The sequence below is a fragment of the Mustela lutreola genome, chromosome 3 (assembly GCF_030435805.1).
Source record: "Mustela lutreola isolate mMusLut2 chromosome 3, mMusLut2.pri, whole genome shotgun sequence".
Taxonomy (NCBI): domain Eukaryota; kingdom Metazoa; phylum Chordata; class Mammalia; order Carnivora; family Mustelidae; genus Mustela; species Mustela lutreola.
In genome coordinates, this window is record NC_081292.1 from 211,134,837 (window position 1) to 211,153,906 (window position 19,070).

At 41.0% G+C, this 19,070-nt stretch overlaps 1 protein-coding gene across 1 annotated transcript in view; it reads right to left on the reverse strand.

The window, feature by feature from the left end:
* The window catches only part of FAM171B (family with sequence similarity 171 member B), a 64,167-nt gene that overhangs the window by 15,214 nt on the left and 29,883 nt on the right, over positions 1 to 19,070 (reverse strand). The window contains exons 2-4 of the mRNA XM_059168660.1: positions 11,502 to 11,735; positions 5,719 to 5,811; positions 3,306 to 3,464 (exon numbers count right to left, since the gene is read on the reverse strand). Of these exons, the coding sequence (XP_059024643.1) occupies positions 3,306 to 3,464; positions 5,719 to 5,811; positions 11,502 to 11,735 (486 nt within the window). The remainder of the gene's footprint in view (positions 1 to 3,305; positions 3,465 to 5,718; positions 5,812 to 11,501; positions 11,736 to 19,070) is intronic.

Below are 19,070 nucleotides of genomic sequence, written 5' to 3' on the forward strand. Positions count from 1 at the left end.
CAAGGTCATAAAAGCTGCCTCTCTGAGGAGGGGATGTGTGAGCTGTGGCCAAATGCGAAGGGGCCATCCATGCAAAGACCAGAAGGTGAAAGCCCCCAAATCAGAAGTGATCTTGGTTTGTGCAAGAAAGGAAGAAGGCTGACGGGCAGAGGGGCAGAAGCAGCAGCAGGCCTGAGTCCATGGAGAGGAATCCTCATTATCTACCACACCCAGTGAGCACCTTCAGTTATCAGACAGAGCAACTATTGGCTTCGTGAAAAACTTCCATTAGATGTAAGAGAATTAGCCTTTGTAAACTTCCTAAAACACTAATCATAAGATGAGCAAAATAATGCCATACATATTTTATATACTAGTTAGACTAGTTACACAAGTCAAAATCCAATGTAAGCCCAAAGAAATTACCATGTAATCTGTTAGTAATTATAATCTTTTATCAAACTATTTGATGAAACCCACTGGCTTTCTGAGGTGACTGCTTTTAACTCTGTCCCCGCCCCCCAGTTCTATGCAGTCAGTGGCTTTGCATACTAAATGAGGGTGAAGCTGATGAGATCAGACCCAGCACCACCACTTGGGATAAGGCCAATTCATTTGTCAGAGAGAGAGAGGGAGAGAGAGCGAGCACAGGCAGACAGAATGGCAGGCAGAGGCAGAGGGAGAAGCAGGCTCCCTGCTGAGCAAGGAGCCAGACGCGGGACTCGATCCCAGGACGCTGGGATCATGACCTGAGCCGAAGGCAGCTGCTTAACCAACTGAGCCACCCAGGCGTCCCTTGGGATAAGGCCAATTCAAAGAAGGAAAAGAAAATCGCACAGGGGCAAGGACTAAAAGACAATGAGAAGGAGGCACCTTTAAGATCAGACACATGAAAAAGTGTTCATCATCACTAGCCCTCAGGGAGATTCAAATTAAAACCACATTGAGATATCACGTTTCACCAGTTAGAATGGCCAAAATTAACAAAACAGGAAACAACATGTGTTGGAGGGGATGTGGAGAAAGGGGAACCCTGTTACGCTGTTGGTGGGAATGCAGGTTGGTGCAGCCTCTTTGGAGAACAGTGTGGAGATTCCTCAAGAAATTAAAAATAGAGCTTCCCTATGACCCTGCAATTGCACTACTGGGTATTTATCCCAAAGATACAGATGTAGTGAAAAGAAGGGCCATCTGTACCCCAATGTTTATAGCAGCAATGGCCACGGTCGCCAAACTGTGGAAAGAACCAAGATGCCCTTCAACGGACGAATGGATAAGGAAGATGTGGTCCATATACACTATGGAGTATGATGCCTCCATCAGAAAGGATGAATACCCAACTTTTGTAGCAACATGGACGGGACTGGAAGAGATTATGCTGAGTGAAATAAGTCAAGCAGAGAGAGTCAATTGTCATATGGTTTCACTTATTTGTGGAGCATAACAAACAACATGGAGGACAAGGGGAGATGGAGAGGAGAAGGGAGTTGAGGGAAATTGGAAGGGGAGGTGAACCATGAGAGACTGTGGACTCTGAAAAACAATCTGAGGGGTTTGAAGTGGCCAGGGGGTGGGAGGTCGGGGTACCAGGTGGTGGGTATTGGAGAGGGCACAGATTGCATGGAGCACTGGATGTGGTGAAAAAATAATGAATACTGTTTTTCTGAAAATAAATAAATTAATTAAAAAAAACCAAAAAACAAATAAACAGTTCCTTACCCCTAAAACTCTAGAACTAAGCAACCCAATAATGTAGCCACCAGCAACATGTGGCAACTCAAATTTAAAGGAAATCAGTGTAGTTCTCCGGTGCACTAGTCATACGTCAGGAGCATAACAGGCACCTGCAGCTAGTAGCTACCATGTCCGATAGAGCAAAACCTTCCCATTCGCCAGCCCTGCTCTAGAGCTAAAGTGTTAGCGGCATTCTCAGGATAACTGAAACAGTAAGTGCATCATCTCACAAGCAGGTGGTAGAGGGAGGCTGGGGGGAGTGTGTACCACGTCTCCTCCTCCTGAACCTCGCGAGTCCCATCCACAAACACTCTCCCGTGCAACACGAGCTTCGTCTGGGAAATGGCAGACTGCTCTCACTCCTGCAAAGGCTTTTGTTTTGAGCAGCCTCTAACTTGCATCCGAACAACTTTGGCAGGTGTCTTAGATTGGCTTCTTCAGGAAGCTGACGCTAAGGTGACAGTTTGGAAGGAAGTACCCGTCACTGAGGAGACGGAGAGTCCAGAGAAGAAGGAAGGAGCCAGAAGGAGGTACACTAAGGAGCAGATGTGTGCCGTCTGTACTCTTGTCTATCCGTCGAGAGCTGGCCCTCATGAGGGCCGCCCAGCTTGCTGGACTAGGGGACGCCCTCAGGCAGAGCCACAGGTGTGCACGGGAGGAAACACAGGCCCGTAAGAGAACAGTGAGGGTCATCTCGCTGGAGGAGTATGACAGCAGGCAAGACAAAACAAAGAGCAAAAACATCTACATGTCCATTACTCTGATTTCTAGTTGTTCCCCCAAATGAAGTGGACCAGAATCTGACACAACTGAAGTCATCAGAAATACAGATTGTCAGAGGTGATTTTTAAAAAGTCATAAGTCGGTTCCATGTTGCAGTAAGTGGCAGAACTGGTGGCACGCATGTGGAGGTGCAGGGGAAGGAGATTTTTAGGGGGTTTATTCATGGCTGTATTAAATGGAATGTAAAATTCCCTCATCCTCTTACCTTTCAGGTGACGACAGCCACGCATGCATATGTGCTGCCGAGTGGGATACGGCTGACCCTTGAGCAACGTGGGCTTGAGAACAGAGCAGCCCACGTATATGGACTGTTTTTGATAAATATAGTATTATAAATGTATTTTCTCTTGTGATTTTCTTAACAGTTTCCTTTCTCTACCTTATTGTAAGATTACAGTATATAACACATACACAAAATATGTTTTAATGGAGTGTTACCCGGAAGGCTTCTGGTCAACACTAGGCTCCTAGTAGTTAAGTTTTTGGAGAATCAAAAGTTATACAACTTTTAACGCGGGGGAGGGGACAATCCCTGCATTGTTCAAAGGTCAACAGAATATATTTTTAAAATATTTATTTATAATTTTACTCATAGGAAATACCAAGTATATTTGATAAGAAAAACTATTAATTGCTTACTCTAAACCATAAACTTTATGTCTAACAATTACTGATAATTAATTTGATAAGATTGGATAGAAGGCCAAATTATAAAATATGTGTAAGCTTAAATCAAATTTTTGCTTTTAAATATATTTCTTAACTTGCAAAGTTATATAAAATATGACTATGTAAAAATTAGATGATACCTGACTTATGCAGAGTAATTCCAGTTGTATAGAGGAAGTTGTCCACCTTCAAAAACTGCTGTAGAACTGTGAGATAACCTGTCACATTGCTAGCGTGATGGTCGTCTGGTAGCTGAATTAAGGCTTTTGAAAACTGAACACTTGGCTGAGATTTGGCATCTGGAAAAGGGAAACCTCATTAACAAACACACAAAACAAATTCACATCAAGCAGAGCCTCATCCCTCAGGACACTTTAACATCTCATAATTATTATTTTAAATTCAAAACTGAAATAAACAAGAAATCCCAATTTCTTTAGATCACACAAGGCACCTGTACCCTAGAAACTGCTTGATTCTTCTGTCCAGAATTTCTTCACCCTTTTTTTGGGTTCACTCCAGGGAACCACATACCATTTTAGTCCATACAGATCACCTGGGTTTCATTTCTGTAACAGGAGTAGAGGTACTGGCGCATCCAAAGTGGGCTGGAGCCGATCAAAATGTTAGGCATCCAGTTCATAAATGTCATCCCACGTCACTAACTGTGAACAGACTATTCTTTAATATAACTTAGGGAGTGAGAACTCAGAATATTGATACTTCTGTAATTAATGCATTTTTAACAATCCAAGGATCAACTCTTAAATCATTAAAACTTATCAAAAACATCAACTATTGCTTTGACTTTGAGGCCACTGATAAAGACAGAATCAGTTAAATTATTAGAATTTTGAAATACCAGTTTCTAAATAGTTCCATGACAATACATGATAAATAAAATGTAATACAGTTCTCAAAATCAGTGTATAGTTTACATATGAAGCTAGAAAAATAATACCTGGAAATATGGGAAATAAAAACAACACATTTATTATATTCTTATTTGGTTAAATCATTAAATTTAATAGTTAAACACAAATGATTAACAGATACTATTTACACCTTACTTTTTAAAAATATGTGTCATGAATTTCACAGTAGCAGAGGCTAATTGAGACATGAAAACTGAATGTAATACCTGAGCCTAAAATGGAGTGAGAAAAAAAAAATGTGTCAGTGGACGAGACGGGAATTTGGAAGGTAAGTTACCCTATTAAAATAATTTTGCTGAACTGTGTTATGGCCACTTAATAACCCTACTCTTAGGAATGCAGGCTTAAAAATTTAGAGGTAAAAGGCCATGATACTTGTAACTTACCTTCAAATGGGTCAGGAAAAAAAAAACAAAAACAAAACAAACAAACAAAAACAAAAGGCAAACCCAGAGCACAATTACACACAGTAAAGCAAACGAACAGTGTTATCAGTAGATTAACCTGAGTAGAAGGTATACAGCAGTTACTTGGTTCTTATTCTTCCAACTTTTCTATATTTTGAAATTATTTCTGAATTGGAAGTTATTTCCAATTACAAAGTTAAAAACTTAAAAAAATATATATGTGACTTTATTATGTTGAAGCCCCAAATTTCTTATGGTTGAAAACATGTACACTAAGTAAAATTGGCTGAGCTCCTCTAGGGTTTTGTACATTCCTGAAGTTTCCAATTTCTCCCACAAACCTAACACATTTTTGTTGTACAAACCATACACCTTTCTGATCAAATCCTGGAAGAAAAAACATACATTTTTTGGATGCTGAGAAGTGAGGATGGGTATTCTCCAAGGAAGGATTTAACGTCTGCACAAACATCCACCCCTTCCTCACTAGCCCTATCAACGGCTCACTTCTTAGGGAAAAGAGGCACTAAAAGGAAATATCAGAGACCTCAGGAGAGCTCCGGGTTCTCATGGAGATGCACCAAGATGTAGCCAGTATTTTCCAGACAAATGAGCGTTCACTGTCGCTTGGTAAAATGCAAAGGAGCAGCACATGGACGTTCGCGCTAATTCGTTTCATACATGGTTCTGTCTCTGCCGTGGCTGGTAGAGCGAAACTGAACCCGACCTAAAGTAAGGCTTCAGGTGGGGTGAATCCCCTCTGCTGAGGAAAGGACGTATCTGGTCTCAGGCCCTTCCCTGCTCAGGCAGCAGGTTTCAAGCCAGAAGCAGGGATGAACGTGCCACAAACCAGAGAATCCTAAAGTTTTCCCAGTTTCACTGACCCGTGTAAAAGCCAGAGAGAGACACAATTGGGAAAGCGGCTGAGACTCTCTCTGCAACATTTCCAGAAGTCCGATGTTCCTACGCGGGCAGGGGTGGAGGTGGGGGGCTGTGAAAATGGTGAAGAGCGAGTCCCATGCACCGCGTCCCGCAGTCGGACAGCGACCCAGGAATCAGTTCAGACCCACTGAGAGCAATCATTCCTGGGCAAGGCAGGGTTTTTCCAAGTGATAACCCACACCGATGCACTAGTGCAGTGCAATTACCTAATTAAAGTGACTGTTATTACTTGACATTTTTACTTACGAGCTGAGAAGTGTGGAACTTACCAGCTAATTTTCCAGTAATTAAAACGGTGTCTTCAAACAGCCATATATTCGCTTGGCTTTGCGGGAACAGCGAAAGTGTAACTGATGAATATACTGTGAAATACAGCACAATTACAATATTTTACTAAATGGGGGGGAACTAGGTAAATAAGTCTGTCCCAGCAGTCCCTAAAAAGTGGAGGTGGGGGGTCGGGAACTGAGGTGGGGGGTCGGGGACTGCGGGACATAAATATAAAGAATGATGAGGGAGAAATCAGAGGACACATAAAGTGAGGGAAGGTCGGGCGCCACTATTTCATTTTACTAATCCTATTGCCAGTAGTTCACACCAAGGTGACTAATGATGTTCTCAATCCCCAGATAGATACGGTCAGGCCAGATGCTTGAATAACCCTGAAAATCCTCTGCTATTTTCTCTATATAATGGTTACTTGTTATTTCTTTCTAATGGTTTACAAAATCCTGGCTCCACCTGCAAGGGTCTCTGAGCGAGACCACATCCTCTGCTCGTCTGCCTCCCAGAGTCCCTTCATCAGGGCACGGCGCTCCTCACCGCACAGCACGGTTTGCCAGACTCTGAGCTGGCGGAGCAGGGGAGCAGCTGAACACGTGATGGAACAAATGATCCGCAGGCAACTACGGGCCGTGATGCAGGAGGGGCCAGGCTGCCTGTGGGCACAGACGCCCTCCGTAACTGATGGGACACGTGCAGAGGACCTGAAAGGTAACCACGTTATTTCAAGATCCGGAGAAGCAGGGACAAAAGACAGTTTTATAAGCAAGAACAGACTCACTCTGAGTTCTCGTCTGACAGCTCTCCCCTACCCAGTACCAGTATTTGAAATTAACAGAAATAACATAATATCCCCAAATCAGTGAGGATAAAACAGATTTGCATGGGAATACTTTTCATGTTTTAAGATATTTCAAAGAGCTGTAAAGGGAATAGAAACAAAGGATAAAACACAAAAAGATATGAATGGATATTAAATGAAACATACCTTTTTCCTACAATAGGAAAAGACTACCCGATGAACGTGTAATTTCAATTCAGAATACATTAATAGACTAATTAATGGCTTTATTAAATCAGAGAAAATGTTAGGGGAGTGGCTTGGACCTGGAGATGATACAGTAGGGCACTAGTCTTTCCGTCACAGCTAGCGTAAAACGGGGGCAGCCCTGACAACTGAAGGTCATACAACCTGAGGAGACTCTTCCGGACTTCAGTGACCCTTACAGGTCGACTTCCTTTCCCTGACAGAATGTCTCTCACTAGACAAGGGACTAACGGGCGCTCTGGCGGAGTGGAGAAATGAAGACGCAGGTGACGGCCACCACAATCCCCACAGAGACAGCGACTATTGACAGTTCAGTATAATCTTCCTGGATTTTTCCCTGTGATTTTCTTAAAAACAGTACAGTATTGCATACCGAGTATTTTTACCCTGCTTTTTCACTTAAGGTAACATCACAAGCATTTCTGTCCCTCAGGAAAAACTTTTTCTAACATTTCCAAGGTCACATACTTTCTTTCTTGAAGTATCAAGACTTACTGAATCCCTAGACTGGTATAAACTTAGATTGTTTTTATTTTCCCTATTATTGCAAAAAATAATATTTGAATCAGCACCCCTGTGTACGAATACCTGTCAGCTTCAGTTACCTGTCTCTCTGTTTTTGGGGCAGATTCCGAGCACTGGCATTCTGGGCAAACGTTATGCAGGTTCAGACGACTTCGGACACACACGTCAGCTGTTCTGTGGGCGTCCGCGCCCCCAGACGCGTCTGAGAACGCGCTTCACACCTCACTCTGCCGACCCTGGGAAGGCCCTTTTCCCAACTCTTCTAGGGAGAAGAATCTTAGAAGTGCGAGTGTCTTTGGTGTACAAATCTGAGACTATGAGTAAGATAAAACATTCTGCCATGTTTTGTGACAAATCATTAGTTCTTCTCATTTTGAAAATTGCCAGGTCATAATTTTATCCACTTATTTAGCCAGGGCCTTGGTGTTTTCTAACTAATTTATATGAATTATTAGCACATTCAGAATATTCCTCTTAGGGGCACCTGGGTGGCTCTGTCGGTTAAGCGTCCGATTCTTGGTTTTGGCTCAGGTCATGATCGCAGGGTTGTGAGATCGAATCCCGCATTGGGTTCTGTGCTCAATACAGAGTCTGCTTGAGAGTCTCTGCCCCTTCCCCTCTTGTGCTCTCTCTCTCTCGCTCACCCGCTCAAATCTTTAAAAAATATATTACTTCTTATTGTCTCATATTTTTCTATTTCTTGAGATATATGGCATATAATTTATTAACTTCGTTGTACAGCATGATTCAATATTTGTATATATTGCAAAATGATGACCACAGTGAGTTAACACACCACCATGCAGAGTTCCGTCTTTCCCTGTGATGAGAACTTTGAAGATCTGCTCTCTTAGCAACTTGCAAATATGCAATATGGTATTATTAACTATAGTCACCGTGCGATGTGGTACCTTTTTTAAAAATAGTGATATCTACTTTTTATGACCTCTTTCATTACTTTTAATTTTAAGCAGACCATCGTAATTAAAAAGAAAATCAGATAGTTTTTTTTTAAATTTTCTTCTATTTAATAGGATTTGATTTTCCACATTTGAACTCCATGAGCAATGTATTTGGAATATGAATCCAAATTCACTTATTCCAGATAGTTAACCAAAACGTCCTAACACTACTTACTGAATATTTGGCCCTGTCTCACTGATTTATAATGGTACCTTATCATAGATTATATTTTCTTATGCATGCTAGTGTCTGATTCGTACCACAGTATCAGAGTTTTAATTGTGTAGGTATATGATGTTTTAGTTATTTGAAATGGCAAATTGCCTCCAATAAATATTCTTTTAAAATGATTTCCAGGTATTTTTATACATTTATTCTCTGAGGATTATTCTTCCAATTTTTTAAAAGATTTTATTTATTTGTTTGACAGACAAAGATCACAAGCAGACAGAGAGGCAGGCAGAGAGAGAGGAGGAAGCAGAGTCCCCACTGAGCAGAGAGCCCGATGCGGGGCTCGATCCCAGGACCCTGGGATCATGACCTGAGCCGAAGGCAGAGGAATAACCCACTGAGCCACCCAGGCGCCCCCATTTTTTTTTAATTGTATTAAATATATAAATCAGGAAGAATTGAAATCTTTACAATACTCAGACTTCTAAAGAAATATAATGTTTTGCCATTTATCCAGGATTTTAGTTTTCAGCTTTTTTTTTTTAAGGTCTATCAGTAACATTTGGTAGTTTTATTTTCCCTAACACGTGGTTATTTAACACTTTTTTTTAGGTTTCCCTGCATATATTGTTTGTCCTTGTTGTTCTGAGAGGGATTTCATTATTTTCCATAAATGCGGACTACTTCTGGTAGATATGAATATATACTGATTTGTACCAATGCTTATTCCACACTCAGTAATTCTGTCAAATTCCATTAATTCCATTAATTTTAAGCATTTTAAGATTCACGCTTTGTCATTTTTCCAGGGATATGATGATAACTAGAAATAGTAAATGTTTTGATTCTTTCTTTTAATAGCTTGTCTCCTTCTCTGGTCTGTTGATATATTTTTGCTCTGATAAAAACTTCTATAATGTAAAATAATATGGACATCGGCGTTCACTTTCTTTTTTTTTTTTTTTTTAGATTTTATTTATTTATTTAACAGAGACAGAGAGATCACAAGTAGGCAGAGAGGCAGGCAGAGAGAGAGAGGAGGAAGCAGGCTCCCCGCTGAGCAGAGAGCCCGATGCGGGGCTCGATCCCAGGACCCTGAGACCATGACCTGAGCCGAAGGCAGAGGCTTTAACCCACTGAGCCACCCAGGCGCCCCCACTTTCTTATTTTAGTAGAATCACCTCTTATTTTTTATAGTTAGTATGATTTTGAAATATTTACCATGTTGAGATCTTTGTGGTCCTAGTTTTTAATGGAGCTTGTTCTTAGTTAGGCACAGATGGTGAACTTATAAAATGCATTTCAGACAGTTCTTGATGTTATCATCTGCTAGTTCTAATGTGTTATGATATGTAAAATTAATAGAGTGACACATTTGATATCCTTATAATCCTGCAAAGAAGAAAAATGGTCTTCTTTGGTCTTAACAGAAAGCTGTATTTAAATAATGGTGAAATTCTTTTTTACTATTCTGTTAAGGATTTTTTTTTTTATTTAGAGTTATAAGACTGGTCTATAGAGGAGTATTTGTGAGAGAGAGAGAGAGAGTGCGCACATATGAGAGCATTTAGTCTGCATTATTTTTGTCAGGTCCCTGAATTAAGGCTGCACTGGTTTTATAAAATTTTGATTTGGAGTACTTTTTTAAAATAGCCTTTGAATTAAGCTATTTTTACTCGGAACATTTTATCCATGGCTATTAGTCTACCTCATCTAAGATCAACAAAATCATTTATAGTATCACGAAATTGTTTATTAGACTTTTTAAGATTATGGCCATCAAATTTGATCTAGAACATTTTTATGATCTTTATATATTTTATATATTTTTTCCTTTTTCACTTGCCTGTTTACGTTAGGCCAATGCATTTGTAATTTTATTTCAAGGAACTAGCATTTTGTCAATTAGCTCTTTTTTTTTTTTTTTTTTTAAATTAACGTTCATCTACTTTCCTGTTTATTTTCTTTTTCCTATCTTACTTTTGGTTTCTGTCATTATTCTTCTAACTTTCACTTAGTGAATAATTGTGCTTGATTTGTCTTTAAAGAAAACGAAAGCATACAATGCCATGGAGTCACCTCAGACATATCCTTCTTCAGATTTGAGTCACGATTTTTTATATTTCCTTTACGTGAATCTTGGTTTATCTAATTAATTTTTCATTTCTTTCTCATTCTAAACTTCAATAATGGTTCAAGAATTCAAATGTTTCCAACATGAAAGCAAATAAAGTGTGTAGATTCTAATAAGAACCATCACAATTCAAAGAAAGAAGACGTCTGACGACCTAATGTGTCACACATGCAATCAGCAGGACTTGCGTTCTGCTACCTGGTATGGCCTGGACTTCCCCAAATCCAATTAGTCACACTAAGTCCTATCAATTCTTATTTTTTCGCCTCCGATTTACTGAGATGTAATTCTCATGCTGTGTAAGTTTAAGGTGTGCGATGTTTTGATCTGTGTGTAGGGTGAAGTGATCGTGCGGTGATTACTGATTCTGTCCTCCACCGGCCTCCGGTCCTGCCCTTCTTTTCACGCCCTCTCTAGCCACAGGCTGTTGTTACCACCACCAGGAACACAACCACAGGTTGATAGCGAGGATCCCTGAATGCATTTTAGCCCTGCTTTTGACCTAAACATCATACGCTGTTAAAGTAAGTTCAGTTTCCAAATCACTTACAGTTAAGGTACTTGAGAATCTGTGCTAACCGCCTTATTGTTCGGCACATAAATCTGACTTTCTGTCTCCTCTTTGGAGAGCATCCTTTCCTCATCTGGTCCACACTGCGTCTGGCTCACCCACCAGGGCAGGCCAAGCCTCCCACGACCCCTGCAGATCAGGTTTGTACCTGAGCAGAGCTCTTGTGTCAAGCCTCTGTAGGAAAACTAAATAAAAGCAAGTTTTCTCCAAACTGGCACTCACTCCAACCTCTCTGTATGGACTTCATATAGGCGCTTCTCATTTTTATTTTACCAGAACAAGAGTCCCAAAGAAGAAAAAAACAAGCAAACCAAAACCCATTTACATTTAGTAAAGGCACAACACTGCACGTGCTTACTTGGCATTTTTCCAGTCTTCCACGGCAGAGATGTCATCACGTAGCCATCTTTGTAAGCAACCACGGTTAAGCTGAGCCCCAGTGTGTAGGGCACTTTTATCAGCACGGCTCCGTTGCTCTTAGTGACTGTGGAATTTGTCTTTGTGAAGTTTACAAACACTTCTACGACCGCTGGACTCAGGTACTGCCGACTGATGATGTCATTCACCTGGACTTTCAGCATAAATACAGACACTGGAGGAGAAAAAAACCAGAAAGGGCAGCAGGTTAGACCCTGGAACGTATACGACGCTATGCTGTAAAATGTCGTTCAAGATATCTGAGTAACAGCACAAAACTGCTGGTAGAATCTGGAAATACATATGTGTGAGGTATAAAGAAAGAGGTATAAAAACATTCCAACAAGTTCATTATTCTTTCTAAAACTGAATACATGTGAATTTATTGTTAATAAGACAGTATTCTAATTTCTTCTGCCAATAACAAAGGAAAAGGAAGCAGTGGATAAGGAGAAGAGACTGGTTCTCTCTTCAGAAGAACACATTTTTACTTGGCCTCCCTAATCCTAATGCTATCAATTAACTAACTGAAAATGTAGCCCAAGTTGCTGGAATGAAATGCAATCTCACCAAACTGAGTACATGGCTGGCTCCTTCATTTGGCTCTGTTGTCTGGAAAGCAAAGGATGTGTTTCAAATTACAAAATATCAAAACAACATCCTTAAAATATCAAAAAGTATTTCTGTTAAATGTATAACAAAGCACAGTAAGACAATACACTGAGGAAAATCAAAATTAACTTGTTTCCTAACTTAAACCTCCAGCTTTACAGATCTTGACAATATGTTCATGAATTTCCTAACGTTGATGTCTTGGTTAAAAAGAACTTGTATCACCATGGAAATGCCTTTGTAAAGCCTGTATCACAACACCTTTGCCAAAGATGCCTTCTCTTGGAAGCACCATTAATGGGCTTTGGAGTCAGTCAAGGTCAATCTCTGCCACTCCCTAGATTGTGACCTGGGGGAAGTTACTTCTCAAGTCCATTTGCTCCTCTGTAAAATCAGGGGAATAGTAACTACTTTGAGGTAATAAAATGAAATCATACAGATAATGTGCTCAGGACAGTGCGGCTGTCACTTAATATCATTATTAATAATAAAAATCATTACTGCATAACTGGAGACTATTTTACAAACAGTCATCAGTGAAAGTCCCTCAAGAGGGAGCACGTGGTTGGCTCAGTCGGTCAGCTGTCTGACTCCGTTCCTGCTCGGGTCGTGATCCCAGCGTCCAGAGGTGGAGCCTCACATCAGGGTCCCTGCTCACCGAGGACCCTACTTAGGCCAGAGATTCTCTCTCTCTCTGTCCCCCACACCCGCACGCGTGTTCTCTCTCTCTAAAATAAGTAAATACATCTTTGTAAACACATTGCCACAGAATTAGTCCTCATGAAGTATTTTTTAAAGATGTATTTAACCCTCTCTGCCAAGCAGAGAGCCCGATGCGGGACTTGATCCCAGGACTCTGGGAACATGACCTGAGCCGAAGGCAGAGGCTCAACCCACCGAACCTCCAAGGAGCCCCAACAAAGACATTTTAAATACAAATAGAACTGCTGCAATAATCACCCAGTCCTAGGAAAGATACAACCTAGCCAGCTCGGAAAGAGCTCTGTTCTTTCAAGAATCTAAAACGGCAGTCATTATCCAAACACTGTTCCTCATACAGTCCAACACAAACGTCTCTCAGAGCATATCCCCTCTCATGTATGATAACAGCACGGTAATACTACACATAGTAATCATAACCACAAGAACTAAACTATGTTGAGGATTAATGAGCCAGGCATTGTGTCAGTTTTTAAGTGCATCATTCCATTTACTCTTCAAGACCCTATTACAGAAATATCACTGTTCTCGTCATCATATATATTGGTAACTGTTTTCTAATTACTCATGGCCAACCCCCAGCCGATGGAGAAAACAGGACACAAACTTGGACCTTCTCTCCTCCAAGCTCGTGCTCTTAAGCCACTGACCTGACTTAGCTCTTAAAGCAACTCTAGCCACAGTTTAGAGGGCAGAGATGGGGAAAAACAAATTGTACTGGACAGTCATACCTTAAAATGAGGTTCCAGCAGTCTGTCTAAAAGGTCGTTCATTTCCAGGACAACAATCTCATATATATTCAAATATATATATGGAGAACAGAGGTCACTGGGGTTTCTCCAGCACTCTGCTTTCTCAGCATTTTTAATAACAGGCAGCCTTGTGGGAAGTTAAATTCTTTGTGAATAGTCATTACTATCATTACTTTTAATAGATAAATTTGGGAGTATCAGGTACTAAAAAGTGAACTAAGCCCTGGGCTTTGGCACCTACTGTTCCTCAAATTATTTAACTATTTTCTCATCATTTTATAAGTTCACCCCATTACTCTAAAGTAAAAAAAGAAAAATATTTGTAACATTTAAAATCAAAATATGAAGGACTGGGGATAAATACATTCCTAATGCAAGCCTCGCATATATATTATCACAAAAATCTCCATATACCTTTGTAACGTATGTGATACCGAGTCCACTTTACCAGTGAAAAAAGAGGATTCAGACAAGTAATGTGGACTGCCCCGAAGGCTCACATGTATTAGGAGGCCTCGCCAGCCTTCAACGTTCCCAGGAGTGATTCCAAAGCCACCTTTAGACCATATAACAGGGAGTCTTGGGATCACATTAATAAAGTTAATTCAAGGAACATGATGCTGCAATTACTGAGAAATGCTTATATAACATCAATTACAAAGAAAAAAATACATACTAAACTAAGGCCTCAAACTCAAGTGGGAACTACAACTGGGGTAAAAAAATAAAAGGCTGTACTCTATGTGACATGAGGGCCACCTGCACCGAACATCCCTGAATAGGCCCGTCAGTACAGTCAGCTATGTACCGTGGAGGACAAGCAGCTGCCCTGTTCAAAATAATCCCCCGAGCCTCCTAGCTCCTACTCCCCTAAGAAGAAACGGACTGAGCCGCGGACAAAAAGCATCCAACTAACTGGGGCCAGAAAGATGCTGTCAGGACCTCACAATGTGGCTGAAGTTACACAGAGGCTAACGCTTGCCGGCACCGGCGCATCTTAGAACATGCACGAGTGCCTGCTCACCGAGCCTCCCCAGGTCTCCCATGGCTGGTCCTACAGCCCTTCCCGGTCTGTGAGCTGAACCACGATCCTTCCCCAACGACCCTTATTCCTTGCAACCACAGTCAGACTGGTCGCTTGCTTCCAAAGCAACGGCACGAGTGCAAATGCAGGATGTGTTATTTAAGCGCTACTCAATCTTTTCTAAGAGAAGATGAACAGAAGGAAGGATAATGTTATGTACCAAAAATAGGGTAAGACACAGGAGAAGGAGATGGCACATAACTAAAAGGGCACACGATTCTCTCCAAGTTTGATAATCGGTCTTATTCCTATGAAATATACCTACAATGGCTCCTTCAACAGCATATTTAGGAATGGGAATTTTGATGAATTCATTTGCTCCAAAGATTAATTTCAGCAATTCTCAGAGCCCTTGATTAATAGACAAATTCCAATGTGCACTAAGATCTTGAGCTAAATTCTTTAAAACACCGCGTATTCCATCTGCTCCATCCTGTAAAAATACGGTTGCCAAAATAAGACACACTAAAGCCTCCTGACATTCTGAAGCTGGGTTTGATTAATAAATGTTTTCTAAAACATTTTCTAATTCGCAATGGATTATTTTATTTTCCACATGTAATCATTATGTTAATGACTAAATTTGATGAGAAAATGAAAATCAAATTCAGGGAAAAAGTGACTGGCAAAGGTCAGACCTTGGCTATGTGCACCGTAGATAGACCTTGTAGCGTCAGGACAGGATGTAACCCTGACCAGCAGTGTCCTCTCTAGCTCAAACTGGAAAAAAACGTATGCTATTGGTGACACACACACATACACCTAGCCCAGTGCCAGAAACTTTATACATGCTGTCCAGTGTCTTCCTAATAGCCATCTGCGAGACTTACCCCGCTTTAAGGCAAGGACACTATGGCTAAAGTCGCACAGATTAAGATAGGCTGAAGCAGCATCCGCAGACTGGTTCACTGGACTCCAAGTTCTCCCCACTCTACTCCCCACATTTCTCATTGAAAGGCCTTAGATGCGGTTTTCAGCATATTCCAAAGCTTCCTTATTTCCTTCTGGCCAGTGCAGAGAAGGAAGTGGTGGTTTGCTGACCCTCTGAGTCTCCTGCCCCAGCCCTCTGCCTGGTTTGTCTGGTCCCAGCATAAAGAGCAAAACCAGCACCAAGGAAAACAAAAACCCGAAGTCTCAGCTGGAGGCCTGCTCACTGCAATTAAAGGCACACAAACGATACTTCTTCTTCCACATAAAAGGAGAAGTGATAAAGACTTGCCTGCTGGTGACTTAAATAGGACATTTCTGACTTCCATGATGTCAACAGCTGATCAGCAAACAGGCCTAGCAAGCAGAAGTTCCCCATACATAGAATCTCCATAACAATACCCCTTACTAGTTCTCTCCTCCAGCAAAAATACTTTGGCATTTAGATGGGGCAGATTCTGTGATTAAATATATAATTTTCAACCACAGGTGCTTTTGCCTCCGTAATCTGTCTACCCTTCTCCACTGCACTGTTCAGCTTTCCATGCACTTGGTATTTTCTCTGTCACTTAATTATAATTATTATGTCTTGCCCACATAATCTTCTTTTCAATATGTCACCATTAGTTTAAAAATGGTTCAATATCAAATGATTTCAACTGAGCCCTCGGAAAACACATAATCTGAATGTTGAGAGAAACAAAAACAAAATACACATCAATGAGCACGGTCCTGAGGTTGCTGGGGGAAATTTTAACTACCACATGATTAAAAGCATTGTTCAGTAGTGAGAATCACTAAAATTCAAAAGACTAATCTACACAGAAGGGCTCCTGAAAAAGCATGTTAGAACGAACACTGTATTACGGTTTTGCTATAGGACAGAGAGGTAACTCAAAGCCTAGGAAGGGTGTAGAAAAAAGTAAAGCTAGCCATTTGTTTGGCTGTCATCTAGAACTTAAAGTGGGGTGGGCTGATAAATTATAACCCCACTACTTTTCGAGAGCACTCGACATCACCTTCTTAGGTTGTTACCATTCTGTAGGTTATAACTGTGCCCACAGAGAAGCCACCTTATTTTCAGATTTCTCCAGTACAAAAACTAGCTTACTTCTTTTTCCATTATATTTCAAGCATCTGCAATCATTTCATTTAACATACAACAATCTTTTTTCTCTAGGAATATAATGCTTAAAACATGCTAGGTCTATAAAGCTTTTATAGACAGATCAGAGATCAAATTGTTCTATACAACACTCTAACAATAAGATTTTAAAACTTTATTGAGGTTTATGTATTCTAATGAGAACCAGACTAATGAAGAGCATAAAAATAATAGTGGAATGAAATGGTTGGGAAGGATTAGAAGTATTCTAATTTCTCCATGGGCGCCTGGGTGGCTCAGTCAGTTAAGCATCTGCCTTCAGCTCAGGTCACAATCTTAGGGTCCTGGGAACGAGCCCCACGGCTCTGCTTCTCCGACTCCTACTGTCCCTCCCCCACCCCGCTTGCATGTTCTCGCTCTCGAATAAATAAATAAAATCTTTTTTTTTTTTTTAAAGAAATATTCACCTTCATTACTACACCCATCAAATGTTTATTGACGTCCACTTTGGGCCAGATCTGCTCTAGCAGGTACTGGGAATACAAACATAAAGATGACCCAATCTTGCTTTAAGGATTAATTTAAAATCTATGTATACAACAATTCCTATAATAAGTATCCACGTGTTAGATACTGGAACTACCTAAACGCACAACAGTGGACGAACAGATCAAGAAGATGCGTGTACATACACTGGACTATCCCGGGTCAGAAGGAGGGAATCCCGCCGTTTTCTACAGTTTAGAGACTGGAGGACATTGCGCTAAGTGAACTAACCCTCACCCAGAAACAAACATAGTGTTATGATTATATGTTCTATGTGGCATCCAGAATAACCAAATCCATAGAAGCAGAGAGCAGAACGGTGATGGCCACGACTGAGCGAAGAGGGGGGTGAGGGCCCAACTGCGCCAAGTTTCAGTCACGTAAGAGAACTAAGTTCTGACGACTTACCATGCCGCGTAGTGCCTATTGCTAATACTACTGCACTACACAGTTCAAGTTTGCTGCAGGGCAAATCTGTAAGTGTTCTTACCACAAGGAGAGTCGATGCCAATGACGATGATGAAACAGTGACAGGGTGTCAGGCAACTCTGCGAGCGGACGCACACGCCTTGGCCCGATGGCGGTGGTGGTTTCACGGGCACACTCCAAACTTACGGAGCGTGTATATTAAGTATATATAGCTTTCTACATGTCAATCATACCTTGATACATAGTTTTTTAAATATAAAAAAAATGTGAATTTAGTATTTACTTCGGAATCAATTCCCACTATCATTTCTTGGACAGGGGGATGTCAACATCTTTAGTTTCGATCACCAGAGCACCTACCCATTTATTCTCTCCTGTTTTCCACAATCTGACTTTTTGGTCCATTATGATGGAGACTTTGTGGTGAGAACCCAGAAGACGACAAACTTCTGGCTGTGACCCAAATCAGGTTTTATTCATTCTTTGCCATTTTCATACAAGACATCTAGTCACAGAAGTCATAACTTAGAGCTAGCTATACAAATATCTTGTAGTGTAAACATACAAAAATCTTGTAAAAAGAAAAATCTGGTCCCAAATTTAAATGTCCGCGTATTTAAAACCTTTAGTAGAGACATAACAATCATGGTTTCACTAAAGAGAATATAAATTAATTCCCAATTCTTTAATCTGGCATTCAAAATCTAAGATCTGGCTACCACCCTGCTTTCTAGACCCGTCTGTTTGGGGACTGACCACCTGCGGCCGGTTCTGACCCACCACGGATTGCTGTAAATGAGGTTTTACCGTCACCCTGCCACAGCACGCACTCACGCATGGCCTGTGGCTGCTTTTGCTATAAAACAACAGAGCTGACAGCTGCATCAGAAGCCATATGGCCTGCGAAGATAAACAGTTACTATCTGGCACTTTTCCACAAAAAGTTTGCTGATTCCTGCTCTGCAGTGTCACGTAAATGGGTCAAAGGTCACTATTCGAGATTGACCCACTTTCCTGCTACATAATTCACTTCTTTCATCTGAAAATCTACCCCTTTTTTTTCATCTCTACCCATCAAAATCCTACTCCGTTCTTTAAAGTGTAGCGCAAATGAATTTGGCCTTACTTCTGTCAGACGGGACCTTCTCTCCTGTCCTACTAGTCGGACGGCACAGGATGCGTTCTGGTCCATGTCGTGCTTTCTGCTTGTACTCTCTGTGAGAGTAAGTTTCTTCACAGCCAGTGTTATTCCACATCGGCCCTGTGTCCTACCAGAGTCTAGGAAGGGGTTCGGAACATGTATTCTAGAAGCATGCGACACGGGTCAGGAAGAAA